The 11,820-nt window shown below is 39.3% G+C and overlaps 3 protein-coding genes across 3 annotated transcripts in view; 1 reads left to right on the top strand and 2 right to left on the bottom strand.

Moving 5' to 3' along the window:
* loxl2a (lysyl oxidase-like 2a) overlaps positions 1-5,146 on the top strand; it is a 27,244-nt gene extending 22,098 nt beyond the window's left edge. Inside the window, exons 9-14 of the mRNA XM_010742133.3 lie at positions 63-228; positions 554-794; positions 947-1,062; positions 1,285-1,421; positions 1,886-1,997; positions 3,900-5,146. Coding sequence (XP_010740435.2) covers positions 63-228; positions 554-794; positions 947-1,062; positions 1,285-1,421; positions 1,886-1,997; positions 3,900-3,970 — 843 coding nt within the window. The 3' untranslated portion in view covers positions 3,971-5,146. The remainder of the gene's footprint in view (positions 1-62; positions 229-553; positions 795-946; positions 1,063-1,284; positions 1,422-1,885; positions 1,998-3,899) is intronic.
* Positions 2,256-8,816, bottom strand: r3hcc1 (R3H domain and coiled-coil containing 1). Its single transcript, XM_027279264.1, has 9 exons — positions 8,649-8,816; positions 8,249-8,387; positions 7,446-7,583; positions 6,463-6,994; positions 6,146-6,327; positions 5,884-5,954; positions 5,696-5,791; positions 5,436-5,576; positions 2,256-3,687 (listed from the first exon to the last, which is right to left on the bottom strand). The coding sequence occupies exons 2-8, from the start codon at positions 8,344-8,346 to the stop codon at positions 5,467-5,469; spliced, it is 1,227 nt and encodes a 408-aa protein (XP_027135065.1). The 5' UTR covers positions 8,347-8,387; positions 8,649-8,816; the 3' UTR covers positions 2,256-3,687; positions 5,436-5,466.
* Positions 8,817-8,944: 128 nt separating this feature from the next.
* golga7 (golgin A7) lies at positions 8,945-11,661 on the bottom strand. Its single transcript, XM_010742135.3, has 6 exons — positions 11,566-11,661; positions 11,004-11,126; positions 10,769-10,921; positions 10,555-10,656; positions 10,029-10,087; positions 8,945-9,743 (listed from the first exon to the last, which is right to left on the bottom strand). The coding sequence occupies exons 1-5, from the start codon at positions 11,572-11,574 to the stop codon at positions 10,040-10,042; spliced, it is 435 nt and encodes a 144-aa protein (XP_010740437.1). The 5' UTR covers positions 11,575-11,661; the 3' UTR covers positions 8,945-9,743; positions 10,029-10,039.
* Between the last annotated feature and the right edge of the window lie 159 nt (positions 11,662-11,820).

Here is an 11,820-nt window from a genome sequence, read left to right on the forward strand (position 1 = left end):
AAGGCAGCTTGATGGGTGTCATGCGGAGTGATAATTTGTTTTCTGTGCTTCTCTTTTATCAGGAAACATACTACTGGCAAGGAGATGCCTCAGCTGATGCAATCATAATGAGTGGAGTGAGATGCTCAGGAGCTGAGTTAAGTCTGGAACAGTGTCTGCATCACGGGAAGCACACTCACTGTCCCAAAGGAGGTGGACGCTTTGCTGCTGGAGTCTCTTGTACTCAAGGTAAGATGCTGTAGAACACAAATAGTGCATACTTTCAGAATTATAATGTAGTTTCAGGGTCCTGGTCTTGTTCATGCTGGCTTACTAGGACAGAGTTGGATATTAGTACCACCTGTGCTTTTCCCACTAGGCGAAATATTGTTGCAATTAAATTAAACATGTTGAAAGTATTAAATTATCTTTGTTGGGTATAGTTTTTAAAGCTGGTAAAATTTCTTTAAAACATCTTGTCAAAGACTAACCTGAGGGTACATAGCCAGTAGGGGAATAGAGTTTCTGTTAACACATGCCGTTATTAACCACCATATTGCCCGATCTCTTCCAGCGGCCCCGGACCTGGTCCTCAATGCCCAGTCTGTGGAGCAGACCACCTACCTGGAGGACAGACCCATGTACGTGCTGCAGTGTGCCCATGAGGAAAACTGTCTGTCCAGTAGTGCTGACAAAGCCGACCCCAGCTCCTACCGCCGCCTTCTCCGCTTCTCCTCCCAGATCCACAACAACGGCCAGGCAGACTTCAGACCACGGGCAGCACACCACTCCTGGATCTGGCATGAGTGTCACAGGTGAGACCTACAGTTTGTAGGTTGCTGGTTACATGTTGTTAATGTGAAAGTATTCAATACTGTACATGTGAAATTGAATGAAATCATATACATATAATAAACATACAATAATAACATTGTGTCGACATTGTGTTTTTCCTCATCAAATCCAGACATTACCACAGTATGGAGGTGTTCACCCATTATGACTTGCTGAGTCTAAATGGCACTAAAGTGGCAGAGGGACACAAAGCCAGCTTCTGTCTGGAGGACACTCATTGTGAAGAAGGTAAATGCAGCTTTCTTCCTTCTCTTTTCATTTTTATTACATGCTGTGGCTTTGTGTAGAATGATGCTACTGATTTCTTTTCACAAGGAGGGAAAAACATTAAAATTATGATTATGTTTGGAAGTTAAGAACTATGCTGTTGTTTGATTTAATGAAAATATCTTGATAAAGCCAGGTCTGAAGGCTTAATACCAAAACTTAAACTGCTCTGAATCCCGACAGGTATCCAGAAGAGGTATGAATGTGCAAACTTCGGGGCACAGGGCATCACAGTTGGCTGCTCGGATACCTACAGGCACGACATTGACTGTCAGTGGATAGACATCACAGACTTGAAGCCCGGCGACTACATCTTGCAGGTAATACATTTGGTCTGTCAGACCAGCCATAGCAGATAAAGAACATCTGCTGCTGGAAAGATTAACTCATCTCACGCCAGCGTAGTCTTATAGACCAAACAGATAACTAAGACTTTCCACTTTCTGCATCTGCTTATGTTTGGCATTTTGTCTAAGTAAACTCTTATTCAGACTAAAACAAGCAAGCAGGGGTTGTTGGAGGACACAGAGACATCTGACGGACACTTTGGCTGAAATTTACAATCTCTAGGCATATAAAATAACATTTCTGAATCAGTTGCAGCAGTTAAACTTGTAACTTATTCTTTTCAGGACAGCCACTGTTAAGTCACTATGCTACCCTCTTATTCTACGGCCAGTCACTAAATCTCTATTATTGTGTCCTAAACAAATTACTTGTATATGTAAATGAAAGGGAATATTTCTTTCAGGTATTTCACAGATATTGTTTTTTGCTCTCCCAGGTTGTGATAAACCCTAATTATGAGGTTGCAGAATCAGATTACACCAACAACATTATGAAGTGCCGCTCCAGGTACGATGGACAGCGGATATGGACATACAACTGTCATATAGGTGAGACCACTATCTTATAGTCATGGAGTTTAGAACTTAAATATTAAATGTGTTTTTACAGCTTTCATACTCTTAACCAGATGTTTGCAAAGGTTTTTGTTTTAAAAGTTTAGTCATCTAATAATCTTATTTCATTTCATTTATAATCCAGTGTGTTGAAGTAGGTTCAACTTCTTGGCTATACTGTATACTGTGTATGTTTATGTAAAACTTGACATCACTGAAACTTATTTTACACAATGAAACAAGTTAAGAACAAAGTATAGTTTTATATGTTTTACTGTTATGTGATTGTGCAGTATTTAATGCTACAATCCGGTCTTCTTTTCCCTGAAATTACTCAATGGATGCAGTTCAATTCTACAGTTGACCAACATACAGATCGGTGACAAATTAAAGGAAAAACATGAATAAATGAGAAGAGAAACATCCATCCATCCAGCTGAGGTTTGAACCAGGAACTTTCTTGTTGTGAGGTGACAGTGCTAACCACTGTAGAGAAACAAACACAAATGAGAGAATATCATCTGATAATCTCCCTGCAGGAGAGTTCAGATACCACATTGAAGCTGTTGTGTTGGCACAGCAACTTATTAAGACACTTGATTTTTTGATTTTCCTTTACATTGTCACCGATCTGTAGGTTATGCATAGAGACATACCACAGACATCAGGCACATAAATGATTTCAGGGAAACAACACACTTCATTATGACAAAAAAATAAAATACTCAACATCTTCTTCTCAACTATATACAAACTTATATAATTCTCTCTTAACAGCATTTTGAACAGCCGCTTTACAGAGGTGAGACAGGTGTTAAGTCAGTACAATAACAGGTGCAGAGGACTTAACATTTCCAAGTTTCCAAAGCAAACTTTAGTATATAAAAAAAACCAACATGTAATATTTTCTCTTGTATATAATGTAGAGTAAGAAATAACATTTGATTTGCAATCCTATGGTAGTTTTTCGTTATTTAGAGGAAAATAATAAATATTAAAAACTGAGAATCTCGCAACATCTTTACAAAAAATAAAACACATTTTAAAATGAAATAAAACATTAGAAAATATCTACGTACAGTCCAGTGCAGTAAAACTTTGCAGTTACATGTTGTTGTTTTTCTTTACAACTGTATCTCTTGAAAACAATATTTAGTGTTACATCTTTGACAAATCATTTACATTACATTTGTCAGTTGAAGCTGTACACTCCATATAAAATTCTGACTGTGATTACAACACACAATGTGGTAGATTTATTAAACCAAATCCTGAGAAGTAAACTGCGGATTAATTCAACGTTAAGTTAAAGAGGAATTACTACATACGTAGAATTATGCAACCAATTTAGTGACAAACTTAATTTCCCTGCCTGGAAATGGAACACACAAGCAAAGAGCTTCTTCAGTTTTCCTCAACAGCCTTTACCATTTGTTCATAATGTCCACTGGGGTCAGGTTCAGCAACAGAGCTGCAGTTTTCAGGCTGGTGGTGATTCAGTGTCTTGCTTGAGGACACTTAAGCAGGGTGGATGTGTGGCAGTCTCCTCCTTCATCATGCAAACCTGCAGTACCATCAGCACAGCAGGCAAACAGTGATGGACAGTAGTCGTACTCTCAATGATCAGCTGGCTGTTTGTGGTCGCTGTAGAGCCTCTACAGAGGGCCAGAGGATGGAGGCAGACCTCTGGTGGATGATCCGAAAGAAAATAAAAAGAGTCTTAGACAATATGATCAAAGGCATCTTATCACAACATGGTACAAAATAAATATTTCCATTAATTTTTTTTTCTAGTTGTGACATTACTGGTCACCTCATTACATCAAGGGTAGTTACTGTATGCTATAATAGATTGTTTGGATGTTTACATTTTTTTTCCCCTGTCTGATTTCACAGGTGGCTCACTGAGTTCAGAAACAGAGGAAACGTTCCCTGGATTGCTGACCAATCAGCTTTCACACAGGTAGACCAAAGCTGGACAACGCAGACATATGGACGGACATTAGGGAAGAGTATATTAATACTGGACAACCACTAGAGGGGGCTGTGCTGCTGTGCATCCTTGCAGAGCTGGATTGTTGTTGAGACCAGTGCTCAACTGGTACAATAGATGATGATTCAATGGGAAAATGAACTGCTTGCTTACTAAATCTATTAACCACATTCAGCTGTACAAAATTGTTCTTATTCATTAAGTGCCTTCATCAGTGAAATGAAGAGTTTAACCTGGTGCTTATTGGGGGAGATGTCAGGGAGGGCTGTAGCCAAATAACTTATTAAATTAACGGTGCCAAAGGTTATCCTGATAGCCAAAGTTTCAAGATTTTGGAAAAAGGAAAACTATTAGATCAGACTTTGAACCTGGATGAAAAATGCTAAGATGCTAAATCTGGTGCTAAAACTGAATCTTGCACTGCATGTATTAACCCTGAAACAGTTTCATATAAAAGGGTCTGCGTCCACAGTATTGGACAGTTCAAGTTAAAGGCTTTAACTAAACAAAAAAATGCAGTACATTGTTATAATTACTGTAAAGCAACACGTCACATTTATGGCAACAACTCAACTGACAAGACAAATAACTTATAAAGATTGTATTTCTATAAAAGATGACAACTTGTAACCAAAACTGTAATATAGGCTACTTAAAAGTTGGATTTATTTTTACATTGTCTGTTCGGGCCCCTCCAATGCTGAAAACCTATGACAACAGTTGCTTTGATTTGTAAAGACTTTCAGTGATAAATTGTCAGAATTAAGCTGAGTGGGAAACTGCTTTTTTTTTCTTCCAAGAATATATATTCCACACACTTTCCCTATTTATTGATTTCATTCTTGGTTTCTACAAAAGACACATTTTCATCATCATGATCTATGTACCCCCTCAGCTTCTTTCTCAGTGTCTTAATTTTGTTGTATTATTATTGTCAGGGACTATGATGACATTGTGGATGTTCTGTAAAAGCCACACATGTCTGTGAAAATGCCTCCTTGTTGTTTTGTAAATTAGTTTTTTTTAATGCAACAAAGTGAAGGATCCTTCATTCTAAAAAGGGTACTTGTTGCTTGCTGCCTGACTGTTTTTATTTTGTATGCATGGGTGAATGTGGAAAAGCATTACATTAAAAAATGGTTAAACCAGATCCTAATTTATATGTTGAAGTTTTTTTTTTAAAGTGTGTTTCAGTGTTTGAAATGTTACAAATATAAATCCAGGATGACAATGGTTTTACATGGTCTATCCCAAGTTCTGATCTTTGTGGTAGTTACAATTGGACTAAGGACCTAAAAGCAGCACCAACCAAAAATTCTTCAGAAAATCATAGTAAGAGTCAACAGACTGACTTTCAGGTCACAAAAAAATCATTTTCTATTAATTCTGCTCTGCTTACTTTGTCTAAAACTGTATGTCAATTGTGTCATTCTGCTCACCTGCATTAGCCAACACTGTTGGCGATTCCCTTCAGTATCGCTGCAGTCTGCCTCGTCCCTGCAGCCCCAAGGCTCTGGTCACCATCCGCTGGGCAACAGCACAGTCTGTCCTAGGACGTTCCTTCACTGGCTGGATAAACTCTGGAACACGGTACCGAAAAAGACGTCTGATCCACATCATCCAGTGCAAAAGATTACGATATTACCTCCATGTTATTTCACGTAGCTACAGGCTCAAATAAGCTTAGTAAATCACTTACCTGCCGATCTCATGGCCTTGCCTTTGGCTTTTTTACTCCCATCAGCCAGCGTTCTTGTTTTCAGCAGGGGATGGCAGATGGAAAGGGCGTGGGTCGCTGCAGATGACATTGCTATACGTTAGCACATTTTGCATTTTTCATTCATCTTTTCACCTTTAACATATTCATTGTGCAGCGAGGACTCTTACCTGCTGACTCACTGGAGAAAACCCCCAGGGCATGTGTGTTGTCTACCCACTTGATCTTCATGCCACCATCACTGAGACAAACAGGAAAACACGTTTTGAACCGCCAACTAGATTGAGATCATCTTAGTTTACATAGAGTAGATGTACCAGATGTTTTTTCTTAAGTTTCAGATTTGTTTTTTTGTCTAAATATCTAAATCACACATTACAAAAATGAGAATTTCTGCTGACACGCTGACAGATGTGTGGACACTGCTCGCACCTGTACTCTGTAAAAGCATCCAGGAGGTCATCGGTTTTGAATAAGGGAGGGAAGTCATAGATCTCAATCACGTGGCGAAACTCGTCCGGGTTGATATTGACACACACATTCACATATATGGTGTAGTCATTGTGAGCGTGCTCAATGGAAACACTCACTGCCTCTTTCAGCTGTGCCTTGATCTGACAGGACAAACACAAAATAAAAAAAGGTGAATGTTATATGAATGTTAGTCATAAAAACAATGATGTGCGCTGTATATCACTAAGATGTGTAAGTTATGTATCAGTAGAAAAAAAGTGTGTAGGCTGGCTCACCTCTTCAGTTACGTCACTGCAGGCCACACTAGCAAGGGCTTCCTTGTCCTTCTCATCCTCCTCCAGACTCATGACAGCAAAGCAGGTCTGCGTCTGGTCCCAGACAAGAGGCTCAGCTTCGTGCAGTGTCAGCACCTGAGCACAAAGCGCTGGACTGTCAGCAACATGGTTGACGACACTGTCAACTACACTGGGGAGATGTTCCCGTCTGGATGTCGATGAAGACTTTGTGTTGTCTTTAATTTCGGGACAGGAACAAGATTCAGTTGATGTGCTGATGCAGCTACTCGAAGCTGGACTGGGTAACTCTTGCTCTCCTGAGGGTCCTTGTGAGTTCTGTAAAGACAGTCTCTCACGAGCGGCTCGTGGCATGTAAAGGGGTTTGTCTGGTCTTTTAGGTCCTCTGCTTCGTGATGGGTTTGAAGATTTTGGCTTGGCATTGCCCTCCTTCTCCTCCCTACTTCTGCTTGTTAGGGGATCTTCGCAAAAGCTGCTGTTGCTCTCCAAGTCAATGTCTTCCTCTGCTTCTCCCCTACAGAAAAAAACAAATGTCTTCACATAGAAACACTGGCAAAGTGCATTTACTAAGCAAGATAACCAAGATAGTTATTGCAGTTCAAATACCTAAGATGTGTGGACATTCATTCTAGGCACAAGCCCTAAAACATATCATGAAACTTCTGCATGGGTATGTTTGTCTGCAGACAGACATTTATATTAAATTACAAATTTGATGATTACATTAATTACTTTAACACTTTTTCTCCTCTAAGTCAACCTTGGCTGTTATATATTCTACGCTAAATAAAAAAACAAACAATGGGATTTCTTTCAGTCTCATCGGATAAACCTGTTTAAAATACTAGTCACGTGTAACTCTTAACATGTCACAATTTCATGCATCCACCTCATCAGAACAAATCAGTTTCTCATAGACCAAAGATAGATTTTAGTTCAGTCAACAATGTGTCCACTTTCAGCACCTGAGCTCAGTATGGCAGACCACCACCCTACGGCACCAGCTCTCCCCTACTGAGAAGGTGGTGAGCTCTGGGTCCTCCTCTATGTGATTGTGGATCAGGTATCGCAGTCTGCTGGGTAGAGGGGGAAACAGGAGCACACTGCACAGAGACACGGAGAAAAACAGTAAGGCTTTAATTTCTTTTGATATTATAAAAAAGTTCATTTTTAATAACACAAACATTTGCAGTTGAGGCTTTAATTTCATTGCATATAATGTGTATTAAATCGGGCAGTCTCATTGAAACAAGAATCACTTTTGCATCAAAAAAAAAAACAAAAACAAAAAGAAAACCACTTAAAAAAGTCCAAAACTGAAGTTTCAAAGCAGTCTGTAATTCATTTCAATGTTTAGTGCAGATTACTCAAGATTTATCAAGAGTCCTCGGATATAGTCAGATGCACAAGATTTAACTCTGAGAAGAGGTGTGAGTTTACTGAGTCAGCGTTAATAGGATACATTCATGTGTTCTCTTGTTGTTGTTTAATTAATATAATGTACATACTGATGAGTACTGTGATATTTATTTCCCTAATGAAACATGAAGTTTTTCTCTGTCCTCTAGAGAAAAACTTGATTTATTCCAGTAGAAGAAAAACATTTTATCATCGGTTTCTGTGCCAAATGTTTCCCATGAGCTTCGGTGGTAAAGTGTACAATGGATTTGTCTATAGATAATTTGTCTGATCATTAAATAACTGCATGTCACATGAATGAATGCTACAAATGTTTCACTGTCACTTTTCTCAGTGGTCGCATCCTCACCTCTTGCGGTTGCTCTTTTGCTGATATGTCTCCAGCTCATCCCGAACAAGATGCATGAATTGACATTCTTGCTTTGGGAGGTAACAGTTAAATGCCATCGAAACCAGAGCCCGCCAGGGTGGACAGAGGGGGCCGGGTCCTGCGGACAGTGACCTGTGTTAGCTTTAACCACCAAACCAGTCAACCACCGTGACCAGTAAGCATGGATTAAAATGTTAACCACAGCTACGTTAGTTAGAGCTAAGAGCAGCAGAAATCTGTCTGGCTGTGATGTTTTCATTTTCCAAACCACGTATCAACAAATTCAAAACAAAGCTAGCGGACTTTGGTTAACACACGTGACACATCTGTCAGTCTGCCACACATTAGCTCGAGCTTGTAGTGGTTAAAGTTGACTTACTGTTACGGCTAAAGTGACTTTTCTGACTTGGGCTTGTGTTAGTAGGATGCTGTTCCCAGAGGAGCGGAGGTGACCACAGTTAGAGTAACATGCTGCAGTGGCTCAGTAGCTAGCGATCAGTATTTAGCTTCCGGAAGCAGATGTTCGCCTCAGAAGCACCGACTTCCGGTCTGACTTTTTCAAAATAAAAGCGACGCTCTACAAATCTGACTAAACTAGTTTAATGCGAGTTTAGTTTGTAGAATTTGATTGAAAAATCAAATGCATACATAATACATATTCTCTACAAACGCCAACAGATTTCAGGAAAATTTATTTAGATAAAACAGAACAATATTTGTAAGAAAAGTACACCGGTTTTATCAAACACCAACTATAGCAATCATCTGTGGAACTCAGAGTGTTTAAGGTTTCTGTGGTGTTTGGTGAAAATGAAAAGAGGGAGATGACATTTGTGAAGTACATGGCGAATCAGCTAACAGGTTTTAACAGGTTGAATATGATTTAGGAGATTTAGTGCAGGTATATTATGACACTGTAGAGACAGACATTTCTCAAAATGTAATATATCATGTTATTATTCTGTAATAATGGTAAACATGCTCCATCGTTGAAGTCACAAAAACAACTCAGGACTTCCAATGTGCGTTTCACAGGACTTGATTGAACCCCTAAAAGACACATTCATGCACAGATACGGAAACATTTGCCTCAACAAAGGCTACAACCAACTCGGTCCCAACTTATCTCTCAAACAGTTCTTGGCGATTACATATTATTTGACTTTATATCATTTACAAAACAATACTCAAGTCAAATCACTTATTTTTACCATGGTCAGAAAGTTGCATTTAACACAATGGCACTATTCATAATGACTGGTCTGGATCAACTAAGACATTTATACATCTTGACATGTATAAAAAAAAGACATGAAAACACATTTAAAAACATATAAGTATAGGCAGACAGTCGAGTAGTTATAAATAATAGAGAAATGGATCAGATCAGAATTATATACATCCATTCAGGTGAAGCAGATGTCTGAATATGTGCCGCCAGACAGATGAAGATTATCTGGTCAGATTCATCAGCCTGTACAGTGAGGTAGAAAGAAAAGAAGATTCCTTTAGCACTGAGAAAAAACAACAGGAGCAGACAGTGGAGATTTCAGCGTTATGGCTCATTTTATGTTTTGACTAGATGGTAGTAAATATCCAGCTCAGTGATTAGCAGCCTTTTTAAATAATAGAATTAAAAGTAGTCAGTTAAAAAAATGTTTTAAGAAAATACCTTCATAAAATTCTGATTTCTTGAGTTAAGGATAAAAATGTCAAATTGTAGCTCACTCTTCATTAAAGATACATCAGGACTCCATACCCCAAGTTTCTTTATCTTCCAGAGCCAATACTTCTGTCTTCAAAGATGGTGATTTCAACCTAGAAGATAGCGAGTTAAGGGAAACACACAATGCTATATGCATAGTTTCTTATATAATAAACAAATCTGACTTTTCTTAGCCTGTACTACTGTTATATGATAACAATAATAATAGATCATGGTTGAGTAGAGAGTTTAAAGGTGGAGTGTAATATTATATGTGCCTCAAAGAATAACATCGCCAAGCATGTAGATAAAATATTTATAGACGGGCCAGGCAACATCATCTAATTTTACAGCGGTATAACATCAATACTTTTCGACCCCACTGTTTACTGCCATATGTCAACACACTGTGCATCTAGCTACAGGCTTTATCCGGTACAATTATGTCCGATCCGGAGATAAGAAAAAGCGGACAGCTGTTAGTGGATTATCCTCACTATGGACACAAAACAGGACCGTACGGACTCCGTCACGATCAGTTATCACTGGTTTCATGTGGCATTAGCCAGGTGAAGGATACGACTCTGAGGCCTCTCTCGATGGGGTCGGTCAACAGCAAGCCCCTGGGAGCATATATCTTCTCATTCTGGTCCTTAATGTACCTGGCAATCTTCTTTAACACCTGAACACAGAGACAGAAACATATATACATTTATGATATTCAATGATATACAGATCTGTCTAACTTAGCGGATAAAAACATATGAGCTGATGATACAGCGGGGTGTGTTTACCTTTTCGTAGTGTGTCTCCATACAGAGGAAGACGGTGTAGGCGGTTAGACAAGCCAGGCAGCCCTCCAAATAAGACTTCCCCCCTAGTTTCTCTGCCTCTGCGTACAGGTTGTTTAGAGTCTGGATGGTTTCCTCAAACTGCTGCTTATCAAGCTGCAACCACACGTAAGTTTAAACATTATCTTTTAATATCCGGTCAGAAATTACAACATCTAAACAAACACCATACACATACCCTGGACTCCAGCTCAGAGGGAAACTTGGTCTGAAATTTGCAGATGGTTCCTGAGCTGTAGTCTCTCTGGATGAACACCTTGGAGGAGACAGCCGGCTGCTGGAGGTCTTGTAAGCTGTGGGTCTGGACACACGATCCAAAACTTTAGGCGACTGTGTTTCATGCAGAGTCTCACCTACTGAGCAGCTAGCTACGCTTCAACTATAAAGGGAAGCCTGTTATTCAGCCAAGGTAACAGCTGATGTTACCACATATCATTTCTTCTATCGCTCTAGTCCGATGACAGATACGAGCTATGTATCGTTGACACTGTTAATTGTGGCTACTAAGGGAAATTATGCACAGAAAATAACATTAAAGACTACGAACCGCTTCAGACATGCTAGCTAGCTAATAACACGTTAGCTTACGTTTGCTGACCCATCAGCGCCGCTAGGAAGTACGGCAGCGTTAACCTTTATCATGACCCGAACCAATAAATTATCATGAATATGTTCATTACTGAAACATTTAGTAACATGTCAATCTCTAAAAACGATTAAAACCCCCCAAAAAATCTTACCTCAGCCATAGTGGACGGTTCCCCTGAAGCTGCTGCGCATCGACGCTCCCGTTTCGGCTCAGTGCAACTTCCGGTCTGTTGTTTTCACAATAAGAGTGTCTTCCAACCCGAAATACTGATATGTGAACTGAAACACTTTAAAATTACTGTTTTATAGTGTGTATGCCATTTAACTACTAGAGCATACAGATAAAACATATTGGTGCCACTGTCATAGCAATTTAAAACGGCACGATTAGCCAAAATGTGATTCAA

This window comes from Larimichthys crocea, chromosome VI (genome assembly GCF_000972845.2).
Source record: "Larimichthys crocea isolate SSNF chromosome VI, L_crocea_2.0, whole genome shotgun sequence".
NCBI classification, from domain to species: Eukaryota; Metazoa; Chordata; class Actinopteri; family Sciaenidae; genus Larimichthys; species Larimichthys crocea.